Genomic DNA, 22,072 nt, shown 5'->3' with positions numbered 1-22,072 from the left:
GACCCCCCAATTTTTATTACATAATCTGAAAGCACATGAGTTGTAGATACGATTTTATAGATCATATTGGCTGATCGGACATTGTGATGTCATCATATTTCCAATTGAATTAAGAAAAAACTGAATTTTTATTTATGACGTTATTACTTTTTACACTTGTTTGAACGTATCTCGCTTATCTTGATTTATTGTCTCCCACCTGTGAGTATGTTATAGCTAAATCAATTCTCTTTCAGACGTGTCCCTTTATTTTTCATTTTGATCACGTCAGCATGGTCAAAAAGAATGAATTTTTAGAGCATTCTTATCTCTCATTCTTAAAAGATGTAAAAAAAAAGAACACAAGAGGCAGGAGGCAGACTGTATTTCGACGCTATCAGACTTATATATACAGTATAGGTTTATACGAAGGGAAAATTCCTGTGGCATTAATTACTAACAGACGATTTTAAAAACACGACAATATTTAATTTTGTGTGCCATTACTGTACACGCACACATCGTGACGTGTGGGTAGGTTAAAATTTCAAACTTCTCAATATCACTATTCAGATAGTTCAAACGTTTCGGATCATTTTCTGCATTCCAAAACTTTCCCTATTTACACGCCATACGTTCATTTCCACGCACACAGAACGTACTGAAGCTTGAAATCACGTTTTGTTACATATTTTGTGTTCCTGACACTGTATTCATATCAGGAGTCACTCTTTGTACCATTACCGTGCTCACGGAGGTCAAGCTATACGTGTACGCATGCGTAAATATTTTAAAATGCTGAAAATTATTCTTTTTTAAAACACTAGTTGTACAGAATATTTTAGCATATTATGAAACTTTTCAATCAGCACCGCGCGCGCTTTATAAGGGTCAAAGTACGGCGGATCACCAAACTCGTCTTTAGTGACGAGTTCAAATCTAGTGGAATTTTATAATTGGGGGCAATTTTTTTTTTTATTGATTCAATTCTGGCTATTTCAGTTTTTAAATACTTGAAGATTTAAAAAAAATATATAATTTCTATTACTGAATTTTTTCATTGGGGTCATTTTTACCTACTTGTCATTTGGGGCCATTTTTTGCTGGGCCATTTTTACCGGGGCCATTTTTACCTACATTCATAAGGTGGGATAAACGTTTTATTAACAAAACATGAATAAATTTCTTTTGTTTTCATATTATCTATATTATTACTAGTCACCAGAACCTCATTGATGATACCATTTTAATTTCAAATAACATACAACCAATCTTCTGGAATAGATTCAAATTATGAAGCATATTCACTGAGCCAGTTTCTTTTATCATGTAACTTATCTAAAATTTTATTGGGCGTCAGGATTCGATTTCTGTTAACAATATCCTTGATTCATTTAATGTCTGGATTCATCCAAGCCCTGAACCACAGTGATTTGATATTGTAAGAAATATTTTATTTCCCCATAAATTTTGTTGAAGGATTTCTCTGTAGTTATCACAGTTGAACTACTACATGCATTCAGTTCTGTACAATATTTAATGAGGTTTAAATAAAATGACTATCTTGTGAGAGAATGTTAAATTTCTTAACATCACATTTCACATGTTGAATGCACTACAATACATGTTCTATTGTTTATACAATATAAAGGCAGCACTTTCCACCTTACATGCTTTATACACAGTATTTCATTGACCCATATAAATTTTGTGCTTTAATCTACTACTTCACCCGACACATCTCTTTGGTTTTGTCAACTTTTAACACAAGAAAATTTGAAGAACACCACTCAATTAGATGTTGGACTTGTGTGTGAATATTTTTCTTCTTTATCTACTTGAAGCGTGACCTTAACGTTCTCCAAGCGTAGATGACTTTTAGTGACGTCATTACATTCTACCTCCAACTGTCGTCGTGCAATCAAAAGCTCCCTAATATTATGAATAATAATGATAATGAAATAATAGTTATGCAGGGCTTATTTATGCTTATAATATGTTTAAGCCTGAAAATGGTACTTTTCTATGGTGGCCATCTTGTTGAGTACACATACATAACTCTGCATTCCTTCATCGCCTAGTCAGCACTCTAGTTGTCTAAAAGCTCTATGAAGCACATTCACCATATGTGTGTGCCCTTGATTATGACACCAAATCTCAAATTTCCAAGGTCAAATTTTCAAATTTATCAAATTTACCTTAAATTTACTAGGAATGATTTCACTGGGTTGATGTCATTAAACATAGTTTCTAGTTTAATTTTTACCATGCCACCCCAAGCTAAACCACTTTTTTAAATCAATTTTAAGTACACTAAAACATGGTGAAACTAAAGCTTGATCACAACTTGCTTTCAAATTTTCAACCAATTACGAACATTCCTTTTATTAAAAAAATTGTTGAGAAAACAATTTTCTTGTAACTTCCTTGAAAGTAACGGCTTCATGACCCATTTCAGTCAGCATAAAGTATGCATGCCCTTGATTCTGGTGAATGTGTTCTAGTAGTATTTTTAGATCAATCTGCCGCAGTTGCACACCATTGATCATACTATTCTTTTCAATCGTCTTACAGATATTGGTATATCCAGCTTAGTTCTCTTGTGGTTTCGATCACACTTAATATCTTGCCAACAGTCAGTCCAAATTAAGTCTGTAATTCCTGATCAAGCACTTTTGGAATGTTGTACTCCACAAAGATCAATACTCGGACCTGTGCAATTTTGTTGTACATACATCTACTTGGTTATGTTATCTCTTAAGTATTCATGCCAGTATAATATATACACTGATGATACACAACTGTATATTGCTTTCAAACGACATGCACTGGATGAGGCATTTGGGAAAGTTTTGATGAAGTTTATTGGAAGGCTATGCACTAAATATGTTTGTTTCAATGATGACCAGACCAAAACCCTTCTCACACAATTCAGACATTGTTCCTCCCTACCTATTATGCAGAGCCTTCATGTGGGTGATACAACCATAATTCCATTCAATGAAGTTCGGAACGTCGGTGTCACTTTTGACAGGATGATGTCCTTCAAGCAACACATTGTTAGTGTATGCAAATTCGTTAAATTCCACATCCAAAATATCAGGCACATAAGACACTTCATTAATGAAGATGCAGTAGCATTTTATACTTGCTTCCCAACACATTAGTCAAGAAACTTCAACTCGTTAAAGTCATTCCTAGATCACAATACATCACATTGCACCTTATAAATCAACCCATTATTATTATTTTTAAATAAATTCATACAAAAGATAAATGTTTCCAACTTACAGCTTCATCCAGAATGAACAACCTCACCTGAAAAAAAAAATCAACAAGAAAATATGTAATTAAAAAGTAGTTAAACACTGACAAGATATAAATCACATGCGCATATTCCTGGCCCTGTTCTGGTTGATAAGTTTAATGGCACTTTTGAAAGGTCCATTAAAAAATTCACTATAAAACAATGAATCTGAGTACGATGTTCTTAATGTTACAATATATACAATGAGGCTAATGTGAAGATGTGCTATAGAAGAATACATGATCAAGATTCGCAATTTAAGTAATCATATCAAAAAATTAGAAAAAGGATTATTTATCAAAGTAAAAATCAGTAATCTTTATTGTCATATGTTATTGTTGTTTTGCCCTGTTGACAAAAACATATTATATGAAACACTCAACAAAATGGGTCTGTTGCGAAGGTCATTAACAAAAACTAGCTGTATTAAATACTGAAATACAAAACTACCTCTGCCAAGTACATTATCATCACCCTGCCTTCGTGTTAGTAAAAATACACACAAAAAATATGCAGCACTTGCAACACTTGCAACTTGTGCACTTGCAACGGTCATACCCAACAGATACGAGAACCATTTAAAGAATATTTTTGGACTTGTGATTAAACTATATGAGCATTTCAAACCAGCTGAAGCAAGGTTAAACACAAAATTACTGTGAAATGCTTGAACAATTTTCGTTTTCAATCACTGAATTACCATGATATTACAGATGAGTGACATGAGACCTAAAGATTTAACAGATGCATTGGTTTGAATATGTTTGTTAAATATTAGAAAGCCAAAGTTATAACCAGGGAGATGTAAAACATGCTCATCTGTCCCTGTTATAACCAGAGTCGATTGTGCAACATGGGTGATTTTTTTTATTCATTTATTCAACAATATTTTGAGAGGGTAGCTCAAACAGCAATGCTACAGAAATTATGAAATTGCAAATCAACCTTCAAATTTAATTGTCGCTAATAAATATTTTGAAACACAATTTTTTCTTGTCTGTGGGCAAGTTAAATATTCTGTGGGCTAGTAAAATCTCTAGTTACCAAAAAAAGTTAGGGCAAGCCCTGGTAAATTTATCTTTATTTTTTGCCAGATGCCCTACAAATTAGTCTAAAGCTGTTGTCTGATGTAAGATATTGCCTCTGTGGGTTATTTTTATTCCATCTGATGAGTATTTAAAAAAAATAATAATTTAAAAAAAAAACTTTTTCCACCTGCCCCTATTTATCATTTTTTTAAAAAGAACGGCAAACAAACAATTTATTTTTTATGGCCTAATGTCGCTGCTCGTCTTCTTTGTGGTACACCCAGATCCCAACACATCACTCCTACACTTCCCCTTCTCCACTAGCTACCCATCAAACAGCGCATCGAGTTCAAGATTTTACTTTTTGTTTATAAATCTCCTCATCATTCCACACCTAAGTATATATCTGACCTTATTCAATTACGTTCGGCTACTTGTCCACGCACTCTGAGATCCACAACCAGTTCATCTATACTCTACTGTCTACCCTGCCTGTTAAAATCTTTTTGCAAGCGTTCATTTAGTGTCGTGGCCCCAAAGCTTTAGAATGCTTTACCTGACACTGTTCGCGCGAGTCTCCATCTATTTCCGTGTTCAAGACAAGGCTTAAGACCCACCAAGCGATACTGGTTCCTTCTGCCGTCTTCTCTTTGTCTCTGTAGTTGTTTGTTTTTGATAGTCTTAGGATATTTCTCGGGTTTTTTTTTTTCTGCTTCCAAGATTTTGCATTTCAAGCCGCATAGAGAATATTGTAATAGGCGCTTAATAAATATACCATTCAAATTTAAGTCTGGGAGGGCCATTTCCAGCCATTGAGAGGGCCCTTCTCTTGCTTCCGCTCCACATGGTGTGGCTGAGGTGGTGTAGACCCTCCATCCGTGAAAGTTCCTCCCTGACTGCACCTCACACCTCCCCCCCCCCCCAGGCTTCGACCCGCCACCTCAGATCTCCTGGGAATGACTTCTTCCAACTTAGGACCCCTGTATTACCATTGCAGCTATAGTCCGAGTCTCACTAACGTTGCGTTGATTTTCATTGTTTTTTTACTTCATAATTTTCTTCAGTAGTTTTAAGTGTTTCAGTTTTTCTTGTTTTTTACTTTATACTTTTTTTTTTGTTGCAATTTCAATATCACTTCTCCTTATGGCAATGAGGAAAAGCCTATGTTCTGTTGTACACACAGACATATTAAATCAAGTTGCCAGTCTCTGCCAGGAGATATATGTTTTTAGAAGTTTTTAAAATTTTACCCTTCCAGCGTATCCTATTAGGTCGGCTGATATTCAGGGGCACTCTTAAATAAATGAAATAATGTGATCTTTATCAGCGAAGTTTCTTTATGAGGCTTAAGGATTGGAGTTTTTTTTATTCATGAGATGTTTCAGTTGTGTGTGTCACGTTTTGTTGTTTGTGTGTGTGTGTGTGTGTGTGGGGGTGGGTGTGTCTGTGTGTTGTGTTTAAAATATCTCAAAAATGGCATACTAACTTCACTTTTTTGGAAACTGAATGGGAATATTTTTAATGCATCTTTATATTTAAACATGTAATGCTAAAAACCCCTATACTTCTTATTAATTTGACTATTTGCATAATATTTCCAAATCAACACCAATATTTGGCATGTATTTTTACGTCAACTATAAGAGTAAAACGTTTAAAACAGTGTGCTTAAGTGGAAGAATTAAGAAATTGGCAGCTACACAACTAATATAATGAAAAGCATTTCAGGAATAGCTGGGATAGCGCAATTTTGTTTCAAAGTAGGTGGTGGTTGCTAAAGTAAGAGGCTTGTCACATTTTAAAAAAAAATGTTTTAATATTATATGCTGCTTGTGTAGTGAAAAGGCCTACAGTGAATTTTGGGCAAAGCATTTCAGATACAAAATCTCAAAATGCTCACTCTAAAAAAGACTAAAAGTGGGAATATTGTCCCCCTTTGAAATAAAAAGCATTTGGGAGTTACTGTGAGTTGGGCTGGTGGTTTAAGTAAATTTTTGAAAGATTTATATAGAAAGGGTTTTATGCGTTATTATTACTACTAATGTCATTATTTTAATTTCTATTTTTATTAAAATTTTTATTATTATTTTATCTTGTTTTATTTGTTTTTCTTCCACAACAAACATATACAAACACAAAATCGAATTTTTCTAGTTTTAGCAAGTTAGGACAGAAAGCAAATTTCTTGGATTTTCCTGCAGCACAAACATTTGAAACCGTGCAGTGACGGACTTAGGCCAAAAAAAAATTGCGTTGGCCACACATTGGCAAAAATCCAAAATGGGTAGGTCGGTAGGAAACTTTTTTTTTACGACCAAATATATGTTTACGCCTAGAAAGAAAAAATATACAAATAATACAACAATTTTGGACTCGCATCGAGTACCATCCTGTAAAATAGGCTAGCCTTGGCCCCATAGCCTCGCCAAGGCTATTACCACCTTATTTGCTCATGAAAAAATATTGTTCGTTCAAAAAAAAAAAAAAACAAGATGCCAACCTATAGTACAAATGTAGCGCATGATTGGTTTCACATCTAGTTTGAATCACACTGATGCTGAGTTGGTTTCCATGTTTTGTTTTACTTCATCATAATTTTTTTTTGTATTTCATGTATATTTTACATTAATTTTTTAAATATTTTTTTTACATTATAATATATATCAGTTGCCATGGCAAAGAGCCAAAGCCCTATGTTCTGTTTACAAACAGACTGAAACCTTGTTTCAATGTTTAATTAAGTCAAGTTTAATTTATTGCTGTTTGTTGTACGATATTGGAATTTATGCAACACTTTAATTACAAGAAAAGAAAAAAAGTATAACAACTAATAAATTATAAATAAAATTACAAAGGGAAGAAAAAGAAAAACAAATCATTCAATATATTTAGAGGAACTCTGAGCTAATAACTTAAATTTACAAAGTAACTACTTTTAAAATATTTAATATTACAGTTCATATTTATGAGCTCAACGGCATGTACCTAACATACAATTCTAAAAAATGTGTTGCTTACAATGTCTTTCTAATCATATATAAAATTATGCTTACCTGGTCTAATATTATCTTCCCTGTGCTTATGAAGTCATCCAATCTACCTGGGGTACCAACAACAATGTCAACCTTGGTGCGAAATACAAAACAAAAACCAAATTATTAGTATAAATGTGGGTGATGTTTGAAAATACTGTACATGTCACTTTTGTCAAATTCAAAATCAAAGACACACACTTAAAGGTACTACAAATGTCTTTCACATACAACTGCCAATTGATTTTTGAAGCTTAGTATAAAGTAGGGCATGCATGTGACTATAGTGAATATTAAACTTTTATGAATAAACTTTATTGCAATCATCACTGATAACATACGATATATTGAACTTAAAGAAGTTTTCCAAAATACCAAATTCTACACTGCCCTCTGGGCCGATGCGGAATTCCATGGGATGTGTATCGCGCACGCGTAACCAGTCGTGTTCGTTCATGCAGACAGCCAGACTGCAAATTTTTTCCCCACAAATAACTTTGGAAAAAATAGTTATTAGTAGAAACTAGTGTACTCCTCGGCATCATTATATCCCTGGAAATCTTCAGGTAAGATGGAGGATACAACGATAACTAATAATAGTAAAAAATTAGATGTTACTGCACAGACTTCGGCCGTGGCGGTTCCCGTCTTGGCTGAAGGAACACCGACGCCGCCAGCGGGCTGCAGCAGCAGCAGCGTAGAACCGGGATTGAATATCGGTTTGTCAACAGCGGGCCTTGTAAGCGTTCCTGCTGGAATGCAGGACAATATGAAATTGACAAATACTTTGCTCTCCAGAATGGAGCTGGTTTGAACAAAAGAAAGGCTGCAGAGACAGCAACAAATGATAATACTAATGCTGCAGAGACAGCAGTAAAGATTGCTGCAGAGACAGCGCCATTACCTCACAGATCCTGTGATGACGATGTGTTGAGTATTTTTGGGGGAAATAAGTTTGATTCCTTGGACATAGAGGATAATGAAGATATGCAGGAAGTGCTGGAGCAGTTAGATGCCAGCCTCAGGCCTTCTGATTTACATGGCTCCCCAATTTCAGAGAAATTGGCAAAGTTAATAAATGACAAATTTACAATTGATTTAGGGCTTTAAAACGTAAGGAGATACTTGAGAAACATAAGATTCCTAGCAATTGCAATGATTTAATTGTTCCAAGGGTTAATTCAAAGGTTTTGGGACAAATTGAAAGCCTTTCACAGAAAAAAAGATATCCATGTGTCTGTCCTCCAGGACAAAGTTACTAGAGTAGTGGGCACTCTAGCCCAAACTTTGGATGGTCTTCTCAAAGCTACAGACAATTATACTACTTTGGATTCTAAGAAAGTAGCCTCAGAAAGTTTGGAATCTGTAGCATTGTTAGGTTATGTACACCAAGGACTATCTATTCAGAGAAGAGATACATTAAAACCACTGCTCAGTAATGAACTGAAAGCAAGCTGTAAGGCAAATAAGCCAGAAAAGAGTCTTTTATTTGGAGACAATCTTGCTAAAGTGATTTCTGAATCCAAAATTGACTGTAAAATAATGGCAGCAGAGTCTGCACACAGATTTCACCCCTATAATAGGCAATACCAACAAAGACAGCCTTTTTTAATGTTAAGGGGGAGGGGTGGGCATCGCCCCCATTACTACAGGAGCTCGAATCACTCACCCCAAATGAGAAAACCTTACCAAGGAAAAACCAATATGGGATTCAACAACAGAAAGGGAATGAAGAAATAGGATGTCAGGTAAGAATGAATGATCATTCAACATTTTAAGGCAGGCAGCCTGGCATGCCATTTGCCAAAGTGGCTTTCTTTAACTTCAGATGAAGAGATCATTCAAAAAGTAAAGGGGTGTACAATAGAATTCTCAAAAGCCAATTTACCATCTCCTCAGTCGTCTATTCGATTATTGAGTCTGAATTCAACACATGTTTCCATTATAGAGAAAGAGATTTCAGAATTGCTTGCAAAACAGGTTATTGAGATAACTCAACATGAACCTGGCGAGTATATATTGCCTATCTTCTTGGTGCCAAAGAAGAATAACAAGTTTAGACTGATTTTAAATTTGAAAAAATTTAACGAGAATGTAGAATATCATCATTTTAAGATGGAATCGTTTGATACAGCTAAGGCTGGTCACTCCAGATTGCTTTATGGCGTCTATAAACTTAAAAGTTGCATACTATGGTGTATCAGTACTTAAAAAGTTCCGAAAATATCTCCGTTTTAATTGGAAGGATACACTCTATCAATTTACTTGTCTTCCGAATGGCCTAGCTTGTGCTCCACAGAAGTACACCAAGCTCATGAAACCCGTCTATGCCACTTTGAGACAAAAGGGGCCTACTATTACGGGTTATCTAGATGATAGTTAATCTTGGCATCCTCAGCAGAAAAACATAAGCATTCCATACAATCAGTAATTACCCTATTGTCTGATTTGGGATTTGGGATTAATTTTGAGAAATCTGTTTTACACCCACGTATAACTATTCAACATTTAGGATTCATTATAGATTCAAGTTCAATGAAAGTTACTTTAGGGATATGATGATTAATATCAGAAGCATATGCTTAGATATGGTCGGCAAGACACATGATACAATTAGATGTGTCAATGGTTATTTTTAATATTGTTGCATGTTTCCCTGCAGCATACTGGGGTCCTTCACACTATAGACAATTGGAATTTGCTAAGGACACATACTTGAAAATGCATCAAGCAAACTTTGACGCTAAAATAATCATCACAGAAACAATGAAAGAACAATGGTTTTGGTGGGCATCCAATATTCGCACTCAATACAGGAATATTACAGTCAGTCCCCCGGTATTTGCATTTCATCGGATGCATCGTTAGAAGGTTGGGGTGGAGCTCTGGGAAATACCAAAATAGGTGGACGATGGTCCGAATGTGAGAAAAATTTTCATATTAACTACCTTGAATTATTGGGTGCATTTTTGTCTTTGCAATCATTTCAGTCACAGATAAAAGGCAAGCGAGTGGGTGTTTTAGTAGATAATACAACTGCTTTGGCCTACCTTAATGATATGGGCGGAAAGAAAGCCAATTTAAATAATTTGACATGTAAAATTTGGGCTTGGTGTGCATCACACAATATAGAGTTGTCAGCTGCATATATACTGGGTATTTATAACACTACTGCTGATTTTGAAAGCAGGCACTTTAACGATCACTGTGAGTGGTCACTAAATACACAGGTATTTAATGCCGTGACAGCGAAGTTAGGGGGTGTAGATATAGACCTTTTTGCATCCCGACTGAATGCAAAATGTCAAAGATATGTGGCTTGGCAGCGAGACCCTCAAGCTGAATTTATCAATGCTTTTTCAAAGAAATGGAGTGATGTTACTTCATATATCTTTCCACCTTTCAGTTTACTTCCCAGGGTACTTCAGAAATTACAGGTGGAGGAAGCAACAGCAATAGTGGTTGTCCCATTATGGCTGACTCAACCTTGGTTCAACATATTTATGGACCTACTAATCCAAAGCCCGGTGGTACTACCGCAAATGCTCCTGACTCTGGAATACAATTCAAAGACATACTTCACCCGCTGCACTGCTAGAAGTGCTTTGTTACAGTTTATAGTTTGGGATGGCCATCACACTATAGGAGCCGACCCATGAGTTATACGATTTTTAAAAGGGGTGTATAACAGAAACCCACCAGCTCCCAGGTATAAACAAACCTGGGATGTGTCAGTTCTATTAAACTACATACTATCATTAAAACCAAATACAAGTTTAAGTTTAAAGTCATTAACTTTGAAAGTTGTGGTGTTAATTGTGATATTAACAGCGGCTCGTTCACATACTTTGGCATGTTTGGATTTAAACAGTATGACTAAAACCTCATCAGATTTTACTTTTGTTATAGGCCGGTCTGCTGTAAAGCAGAGTAGGCCTGGGTATTTGCCTCCACCAATTATTCTGAAAGCGTATCCCACTGACAGCAGGTTGTGTGTTTATACAGCGTTGCAGGAATACCTGGCACGTACAGAAAGAAGACAGGATGATTCTAGGCTATTTATTAGCTACATGAAGCCTCATAAAGGTGTTAGTCCTTCACCATTGGGAAGTGGGTCAAAACTATTATGGCTCAGGCAGGAGTTGATATATCTGTGTACAAGGCTCAGAGTCGGAGTGCCTATTCAACATAAAGACAGTGGGTTGGAGTAATGCAACCACATTTGCAAGGTTTTATAACAAAGAGATTGAGCAAGACATCATTGGGTGAGGTTATTTTGGATATGGTATGAGCTGAGTTAAGTAATAATAGTATGATGTTAAGAATAATAACAATGAATAAATAAGCAAATAAATAGGTGCAGATGTAATAGTAATAACAGTTAAGTCATATAATAGTTATTATAATATGATAAATAACAATAAGGTTAATAATACTAGACTGATTTTGAGATTAATAATGATGATAGCAATACTGTTAAGCCTAATGGTTGTTGCGAAGTGTTTTTCCTGTTTGTTGTGTTTCAAGGAATGCTTTGTTCCGCATTTTGTGCAATTGTTATGCTACCATTTGTTTGTGGTTTTACAATTGTAACCATTGTTACATTACCCATTTGGTTATACAGTAACTGTATTGTACAGTTATGCTGTTAGTTTGTTTCAGCATTGATATGGAAAGTTTGGACACTTTAAAAAAAAAATAAATAAAAAATAAAATAAATTGTCGTGGACTGTCTTCTTTTCTTGTACATTTGCAATGACACAGTTCCAGTTGCTTTAAAGTCCCATGGAATTCCGCATCGGCCCAGGGGGCAGTGTAGAATTTAACAATTAAAGGAGACTTACCTGTAAGTTAAGTTTGGTTGTGGTTCTACACTGTCCTCTGGAGCCGATGAAAGGAATTACATGCTGGAGCCGATGAAAGGAATTACATGCATCTCCCACCCGCCCGTGAGGTTTTCATTTTGTTGAAAAATAAATAAAATAAATACTGTAAATAAATAAATTATCAGGAACTCTGTCATTTTTTAGTTGAAGTCTGGGTACGCGTGCGCAATACACATCCCATGTAATTCCTTTGATCGGCTCGAGAGGACAGTGTAGAACCACAACCAAACTTCAACTTACAGGTAAGTCTCGTTTAATTGTTAAATTATATTGACAAAGATATTTATGGCACCATAGTAAAAAGGTAAGGTAACTTGTAGCGTTGTGCTGAATTGCATGTGGCATGGTCCATGATTACCTAACAGTAAAGGGGAGCTTATACTGTAGTAGCTACATGTTCACACCATTCCACACCAGGGGATGAAATAAACCATAGCATCAGGGTAACCCATACTCTTCCGAAAGATGCAACGCATTCCTTAAAACCGGGCACTCGCTGTTCCCGACAGTCTTCGGCCGAAGCAATTCTATGAAGAATGCTAAGTGACGATGCGCACGCAAAGGATCATCTTTAATGATGATCCTATCAGACTGCCACCAACAATCTTCAGACGGCATCACGTCGTCTAGCACTGATGGAGAGCGGAGTTAAATTCATCGACCGTCGTACATCATTGTGAGTGCCTGGCTTTAAAGTGTACACGAGCTACTACGTGTGTACAATGGACCTCCACTTTAAATCCTTATCAGAGAAGACTTAAGGACCCTGGGCAAGGAGCGGCTCACACCAGCGCTGATGAAAAGTCTGTAGTTAGTGATGCCCCTGCCTTACCGCTCAGCCACTCGACTCACTGAAAGTATGAAACCTCTATTCTAATGATCTTACCCCCATATGTAGAGCTTGAATCTGTTCCTTGGCAGGTTGTCCTCCAATCAGAAGTAGTTCTCTGGGTGGAAGTAAAGAAGAAATATATTCCCACTACTACTATAGTTGAAAGAAATATACCAAATACAACAAAATGGGGTTCTTGTCCCACTGTCATAGAAAATACAGGGGGGAAACAAATTCACAACAGCCACCCCTATGAAGGGAATACCCCTGGACAGAGACACTTTTTGTGTGTGAAAAAATTGTCAATTAAACTACATATTCAACCCTATTTCATAATGGTTGGCATCCCTGATTACATTGATAGCTTATGGCCTTTACCATCATATTACTGTATGTACAAAAAAGTTGATGATAATCACCAGAACATTGTACTACAACACAAAAATGGAAAAACAACAAATCAAAACAAAACAGAACAAAAAAAAATAAAAGTATTAGCATACCGTGGGCATGGTGCTCCAACATATTTCTTGAATAGTGTAATCTGGTCTAAGGTCTTAAGAAAGAAATAGAACATTATAAAGGTTGAAAGGTAGTAAACATACAATTTTATAATATGTTCAAATAGTGTATCATGCCAATATTCAAAACAGTAATCAGATATGTGCTATGCTGCCGAAGCTTCTATAAGCAAGTATTATCGACAGATACTTTAATGAAGAGAACGAGAGATTTTAATCTTCCTCCCATAACAATAATAATAATAATTATTTATTGGGAAACTATACTTTTCGTCCAAAAAAATATATATAATACTTCAAACAGTATACAATACACTAAAGAAAACAAAGTATAAATTGAGGCATGTTGTGGCGAAATGGAAGTGTCGCACAGTCCAGTATTGAGTAAATGAGCTATAAAATATGGGAGCTCAAAAAATTGATAAAAAATCCAAATTTGTTTTTCAACAGTTTAATGTCTTATTAATCATGTCCCAAAGTATTAGTTCTGGAAGTGGTTAACAAATTGTTTATTTAACATTATTTTTCATAGTTCATTCTATTAAACAATGTATGCACAAATAACTTTGAAAGTACTGAAGAGTACTGTACTTTCACTTTCCAATAACTTTGAAAATACCAATAACTTGAATTTAAATTTTTGCTACAACTTAGCCATTTTGCCACAACATACCTCAATTGAGTAACTGTCACTCAAGCATTTGACAATCACCCCACCCCTATCCAATACCCACCCTCGTCAAGGTATTATATGCAATGATACCTCAATACTCATTTCAATCCCATGAATGAAGCTTATTCAATTAAAAGTAAATATAATATATTATACGAAGTAAACAAAACTTAAAACTAAAAAGTAGTAAAAAAAAAAACGACAAAGGAAAATGAATTAAACTTGAAAACAAATGCATAAAAATTCAAAACAAATATGTTCAGAATACCGAACATCCCTGAGAGCATACAATTCCCTCATCAATAAAACTAAACCCCTTATAAGCAGAAACAATATTCTAAGTACCGTTATTCCCTCCCCAAACTATGCATTTGCCCCTTCCCCTTAAAAACCTAAGCAACATACATAAAAAATAGTAATGCAGGAAAGAAAAACAACTAAATGAAATTGAAAACAGAGGTGAACTGAATAGCAGTACTACAAAGCAAAGTTAGAGCATGGAATTCAAAATCTCGTTGCAGAATTTCCATGCTCTTTTGGTATATCTTTTGCAAAACTTGTCGAAGATATTTTCATACTTTCTGCTAAGGAGCAATGATGAACAACCCAAAATATGATGTAGTTTTAGGTCATCGTTTGCATTAATAAATTCATTATACAATTCTATATTGTCAAGTAATTCAATTTTTTTAATTTAGAAATTTCATCAATACATGTATTTTGTAGGGCTGGGCAGACTAAGAGGAAATGTCTTGTATTCTCGTCTGAATTTAAATTGCGTAGGGTATATTTTTCATTATTATTTGTGGACCAATTTGATGTTCTGGAATTTAATGGTAGCGTATTTGATCTAAGTTTAAATTTCAATGCAAACCCCTAAAAGTCCGTTTTATCAATAAGGTGTTGTAATACAGGATGGATGTTAAGGATGCATAAACTGAGAGGGATGATTTGTTTTGAACATCATCTCTCCATTGATTATTCCAAATATCATCCAATTTTCTTAAAATAAGCGTTTGAGAATAACAACATTTCTCGTTATTAAGTAGTGCATTAAAAATATCTTCAGACTCACTTCTTATTAAAATATCATTTATCAGTATAGAAATTTATATCTTAAAGTCACAATTGAGTTGCAACATAGCAAGAAGTAGAAATTTGGGCCAACGATGTGTGCTCATTTCAATTATCCTGCAGAAGTATTTCACACGGGCAATTTTATGTAGCTTGAATCTACAGGCAAATCAGACATGTTTCGGAAACCATTTTCCATCATCTGTGTGAACCTTGCTAGTTAGGTACACTTATTTATAACAACTTACACCCGTGTATATAAATTTTATTATGCATACATTCTTACATATCCAACAGGTGGAAAACATTCTTGCTATAAGCATATTCAGAAACTTTAGGTAACTAAATAGAGAGCGTGATATTCAAGTGCGAAAGTTCAACAACTGTTTGTTTGGGTTTTTCCCTAAATTAGGTATAAATCCGTTTTAAGTTTTAATCGGTAGGAAGAATTTGCAGAGTCCGAAACAGTGAAACAGATCTCATTAAAGATCATAAAATAATGAAACAACTTCAGTAATAGACTTTAAGAACACTGATTTATTATAAACTTGGATATTTCTGCCACTCCTGTGGCCTTCATCAGCGAGAATGTATATATATATATATATATATATATGTATATTTGTATAGTATCACACACATTAAATTTTTTTTTGTACTATTCCATGGTGGTTCTGTAGTGACACCACACATAAAGTGGGGAATAAATGCACCTTCTTTGTTACTTTTTATAAGATAAATGTGATTCATTTAGAACTATAGAACAATGAATATGTACGAGAGTGCTGCATCACTAAGCCTGATGAGTTCAATATTAACAGTCAGTTAAACTTCTTTTCTGTCTTCATTTTTATAACTTTTGTGTTTTAATATATTTATATCAATTGTTTTATATATTTCAGGAATGAGTGCATCATACATCATCTTTTAAAGTTCATTGTCTTACCTATGAAGAAAATGTATGGTGTAAAAATTACTTGCATGTAATATAGGCTATATATGAGTCTGCATAAATGTTTTAAGTACAGGGATACATTTTTGAAGATACTTATTAAAATCATATAACTTTCTGGCTCTTGTTAGGCTTGAATAAGGTGATTCTCCAGTTAGGCTCACATATTAGCCATTGTAGACTATAGGCTAGCCTTAAACTTGGCTAAAGAATTGTAAAACGCCTTCCACATAAGACTTAACAGTATTTAGACCAATTGTCATGTTAACAGCCAATAAACAAAAGAAAAAAAATAATATATTAGCTGTCCAAATAATGAATGAGACAGCGGCCATTTTCTTTTCTTTTATTCCCTTCAACACCTCGTAGAGCAGGGGCCACATTTATCGAACTAGAAATCACCTTAAATTTGTCTTAAGTCAAATTTATTCATATTGCTTAGCTTAAAAATTGCTTAAAATTAGAAAGTCGATTGTATGTTGGCACCACCTAAGACGATTGGGTAATAACTCAGCTTAAGATATTTATTAGGGACATCTCCACTTTTTTGACTCAAGACATTTGCTAAGCTGGGATTGATAAATCCTGGACCTAGTCCTTAAAAATAGCATATCATCGCTTTAAGTTTTGGACTATACTGTCTAGCCGTTCCTGAGATACTGTCCTCCTTGACTTGTACGCCACAGCCCTCCTCCAGTCGTTTCTTCGCCGACCACTCTTTCTTTTTCCATGTGGGTTCCATCTCAAGGCTTGTTTGATGATGTTATTGAGTGGTTTTCTGTAAGACCAATCTAGCTCCATATGCACCTACAAATCTGTGCATTTACCATTTTCTGATCAGTGACCATAAATGGCTTGAAAAAATTGAAACAAACCGCAAACATAAAAGGGAAGGAAGATGAGCACTCCTAATGTTAAGATTACACACACAGGTATCTCGCGACTTCAGTATGTTCAGCTCCAATAGCTTCTAGCTAGGCTTTACTACCCGCACTGTGTGGCTCAAGTAAGAGAGTTGCGACTTTTCAGGTTAAAAAAAAAAAAAAAAGCTCAATGAACAATTTTTGGACCATTTTCTTCTAACTAGAACTCTTGGCCTCATGAATTATCTCGCAGAGAGGAATTATTTATCCTATTCAATAAAGTTATTGATCACGTTTTAATAGACATTGATGACTTTCTGGTCGTCCATTGTTTGTTCATTGTTTGTAATGCAGCTTTCTAGATTATTCTTTAATTGCTAAAAATAACGCTGTGCTGGTATTGTTACCCCTGCTGTTGATAAGTAAAACAGAGGTACGCTGTAAACCCCTTTGAAGAAAGGAAAAGACGACTTGTTTCTGTGTTGTTTAATTAGGTTCAGATATCAAGTTTTTAATACTTTAAAGATACACACAATGATATAAAATTACAACATACCACCATTTCTACATTTTGGTTGTTCCATGTAATTTCGTTTAATGATTTCAACTTCCTTTCTTTCTAAATCATTTTACCAATTTGGAATTACTGGCTGTGTCACTGCAGAATGTGCTTTGTGTTTGATTCTCCTCTATGTGTTGAACATAGTCATGGACGCAGATCATGGGGGATGGGGACACATCTCCCAATATTTTTAAGGGAGTGTTGGTCCCCCTCACTTTAGAATTTTGTAAGTAAGGAAGATGCCTGAAAATTGTTGAAATAAACTGCATAAATGACCCAGGTTTTAATGAAAGAGCGCTGTACAGAATGAGTACAGATTATGGAATCTGTTACAGCTTTAAACAGTGTACTTCCATCAGCATAAGAATTAGCTTAAGACGTTTTTGTTCGCTTCACCCTTATGATAAATACACACCAAAATATCAGATTAAATTTTCAATATTGTATTATTAGGCATAGTTTAAGTGTAGGCCACACCTGTAAGGGCAGCGGTGTGGAAACACAAGACGTTCCTTCCCTCCATGAGTCTTAGGAGTTGCTAAGTAGGAAATTCTGCCTTGGGCAAGCAAAGGCACTCCTGAAGCCTCCCCACCAGGGATACGATTATTATTATTATTTTAATTTTTTTTATTCGTGGTTAAAATTAAATGACTCTCTTGACTTCTGTTTTGCACCACTTAATGTCATCAGAATTAAAGCATACAACTAATAGAGAATGTGTTAGCCTATATCCGTTCTTCGAATATTTTGAAATATATTAATTCTATAGCGATGGTGGTATTAAATTACAACTTAGTCTTGGTAGGGGGATCTAAATGGTAAAAATCTGTTGATGATGCTGTTGAAATTGCTAAAGTGTTTGATAATTACTGTAAGACTTATGTTAAAGAAGGCATGGAAAATTAAAAATGATTTACAGTAATCAATCTTGTGCTTTATAATGCACAACTGGGGTACATTGTTGTTGTTTGATAAAGCTGCTTCTTATATATTTAATATTATTTTCTAATTATTGTTAATATTAGATTACTTTTCCTAATCATTTAATTTTGAAAAGTTTCATATGACGTTGTAACACTGGATGAGTTCTTGCGAAGTGCCATGTTGATGGTCTCGGGGAGGGGGAAGATGGTGGGTGACTGGTGTTCTCAGCATTTCGGATTGCCTTCAGGAGAATTACTTCTACTGAAGATGGTTGAGATATGCGGTTCAAGGTGTCGGGTCTTTGTCATTTTTGTCTACATGGTGTCTCGCAGGAATTTGTGGTTAATTTTTACATTTTTTTAATTTCATTTCTTTAATGTCTATGATTTCTTTTGGATGCACCACCCACGCAGTTGTGTGCCACTATTACAAAAATGTCATTCCAAATAAAATAATTAATATATCATTGTTGTGAATTACTGTAATTTTTATTTATGTACAACTACTGTCTTTTAAGGCAATTTTAGGAGGGGAAGTTTATTGTAGTGATTGGTTTTTGTTTTATTTGTTATATTGAAAACAATTATGAAAGGAAAATGAATTTTATTTTCTACCCGCAAGCTTTTGTGTCTTTGATGCAAGAGAGTCGGCTTGGCCTAACCAAATGAAGCTTGGTATCATGCCTTGCAAGTCTAACCCATTGATTAAGCCAGTTTTCACACCGGCCGGACCGCTTGCAGTCCTTAAAGTTTTAATTGCCCAAAGTGATATCAATCCATATTTCATATGAATTGTGGGAAAAATAATTACTCTTATCGACGCTTTTCACTCGAAAACATGTCTTTTACTCAACCAAAATGTTGTTTACATATTTCTGCATTCTGTAGCTGTGTCTCAGTCATTTTGCGGTTTTATATGGAATGCCAAAAAAGTACAATTTAACGTACAGTTTGGCGGTTTTATATGGAACGCTAAAAGAGCAACATTTAATGTACAGCTTTGAGGTTTTAAAAAGGGCCAAATTTCAAACATAGTAGATATTCAAGCACTTGGTTTTCAGGCACAGTCTCTTAACAAACACAGTCAATTTTCGTCAAGCACAGTCGGTTTTTGGGTTATCATTGAGTTTCTTTAAAAATTTACCTTAGCTGCCCCTGACCGAAGTATTTTGTGGCATACTGTTGGCCTACTGTACCAATTACATATTATGTTAACTTTAATTATAGTGTGAACTAAAACGTTTTCCGAGGAAAATGATGGCAAGAATAGAAGATATTTCCCCCATATCAATTAACACAATAGCTGTTTCATCTCATTTTAATGGTTCCTAAATATTCTCATGTTATGAAAAATAATTTGAAACTATTGTCAAAACCATGCAACCTATCTTCTTTTAGCAGCCATGTTGTTCTAATCGCAATGTTCACATACTAGAGGGTAAGTGAGCGCACCCTCTAGTTGTTATAATCAGTTTTAATGTTCTATTTTATTTCTCTTTTATCTTAATGGTGTACTTAAATATAAATTTTATACTTTGTATTACATGTATTACAATAAAATGTTTTGCATTTGTATTCATATTCCTTATTACAACATCACACATTTGCATACAAGTATGCTGTTTGTGGTACTATAGGCTTAATAATGTCACACTTATTCACAATATAAAACCACGATGATTTGTGTGATACAAATACATACAGTATATATAACATCATAACATATGATGTGTAAACCAAAATACAAAGCAATGAGCATCAGGTACACCTTTTAGAAGTCCAGCCCATTTCCAATGGGGTCTAAATTGGCACATTAAATATTTATGGTAATAAATCATTAATATTCAAAATTTAAAATGTGAAAAAAAAAATGTGATTATATAAATGTAGCCTTTATAAAAAATACAGGTACTGTACTGTAAAACCAGGAAATTTCATGTGCATTAAACTTTCGCAAATTTCGCGAATGGTCCAAATTCGTGAAAGTTTCATGCCGCGAATAATTTTCAGGTCACATTTTCTATGGTTGAAGTACTTTAAGTATTGGAGAGCGCAAAAGATGGGTGTTACTATCTGAATGTTGATTCAGTTTCAGAAAAGAGATTTTGGTCATTATAAATCACTGAATTACACCAGAAATTAATTTTAACTTTTTTAAAGATGATAAGGAATAATAAACAAGAATTGTCTGTATTTCAAGGCCTGATCTAGGGCCTAGGCCTAAATTGGGAGTCTCCACAAATTGCAACATGTTTGTGCAGTATTTTAAAAATTGTATCTTTAATTATTTTCGTGGATTTTATTAAATATGTATAAACTTTTATAATGTAGTTCAATTATTGAACCGATATTCTGACCTTAAAGTCCGATGTTGAACTGAAAACTTTGTAAATTCTAGGCCTATTCTAAACTACTCTATAAGTATACTGATCAGGGAGGCTCTGGTCATCACTGCATGTGATTGCACATGTGCAACCACTGCAAGGCCTATACTAAGAAGAATCAAATTTTCTTTTCATACCATGACATAACCATGATGTTTGAATCAATATTACAATATTGTTTTGATAAACATTGTTCAAGGTAGAATGCTTGAATACCATACAAAATTTAGGAATATCGTATGAGTGAGTACTCTATGTGTCTTTTCTCTCTTTGACATACTGTAATTAACTGTGCCTGGGATATCCAGGAAGTCCTAAAGCAGCAGATGCATGCCTACCTAGCCTATGCCTAGAACTCACAATACAATATTTTCAGCTATTATATGGTATTTCTTTCATGAATAGAATTTAAAGCCTTTTGTGATTTGCAAAAGTTAACTGTTGCAAAAACAGCCAAAAATGATCAATTCGCGACAGATTCCTACAACTAAATTTCTGGTTTTACAGTACTGAATTGCACATAAGTTAAACAAAATTAGGAAAATTATTCCAAAATTAATTTACCTGTTCAGCTAATTCTCTTGATGGCTGAAACAAGAATGATTAGAATTAAAATGTATGAAATAATACAGTACGACCTGTCTCAAAATTGTAAAATTTGGATTATAATATACAGTCGAGTCCGCCAAAGTCGACTCTGTTTAAGTCAAATTTTTTTTAAAGTTCCAATTCTTTCCTATGTATTACTGTGTAAATTGTTTATTTAATTTGAATTTTTATAAGTCGAATTTCGGCTATATCGACGGAATTTTCCAGTCCGGATAGGCCGATTTTAAAGTAATTTCAACCTCACAAATCGAAGTTCCAAATTTAGTAGCGCACATGGGAAAAATACACAGCCGTGGGAAAATACGAAGATCAATCCTTGTTGTACGCCAACAAGTTAGCCATGTCAAACTAACATCTCAGACAGCGCGCTGTGGAACTTGGCTCACATTACATGATCGTATGTCGTAAGTTGCAGTCTACTCTCACAATACAGACACCCCTCCGGAC

General features: G+C 34.7%; 1 protein-coding gene across 1 annotated transcript in view; it reads right to left on the bottom strand.

The window, feature by feature from the left end:
- LOC117114743 (ATP-dependent RNA helicase DDX1-like) overlaps nt 1–22,072 on the bottom strand; it is a 105,687-nt gene that overhangs the window by 9,078 nt on the left and 74,537 nt on the right. The window contains exons 12-16 of the mRNA XM_033258434.1: nt 21,581–21,604; nt 13,568–13,620; nt 13,119–13,179; nt 7,368–7,439; nt 3,271–3,297 (exon numbers count right to left, since the gene is read on the bottom strand). Of these exons, the coding sequence (XP_033114325.1) occupies nt 3,271–3,297; nt 7,368–7,439; nt 13,119–13,179; nt 13,568–13,620; nt 21,581–21,604 (237 nt within the window). The remainder of the gene's footprint in view (nt 1–3,270; nt 3,298–7,367; nt 7,440–13,118; nt 13,180–13,567; nt 13,621–21,580; nt 21,605–22,072) is intronic.

The sequence above is a fragment of the Anneissia japonica genome, unplaced genomic scaffold (genome assembly GCF_011630105.1).
Source record: "Anneissia japonica isolate Jap-2015-1 unplaced genomic scaffold, ASM1163010v1 scaffold65_len388318_cov190, whole genome shotgun sequence".
Classification (NCBI taxonomy): domain Eukaryota; kingdom Metazoa; phylum Echinodermata; class Crinoidea; order Comatulida; family Comatulidae; genus Anneissia; species Anneissia japonica.
Note: the sequence above shows the minus strand (reverse complement) of the source record. Positions and strands in the feature narration are given on the sequence as shown.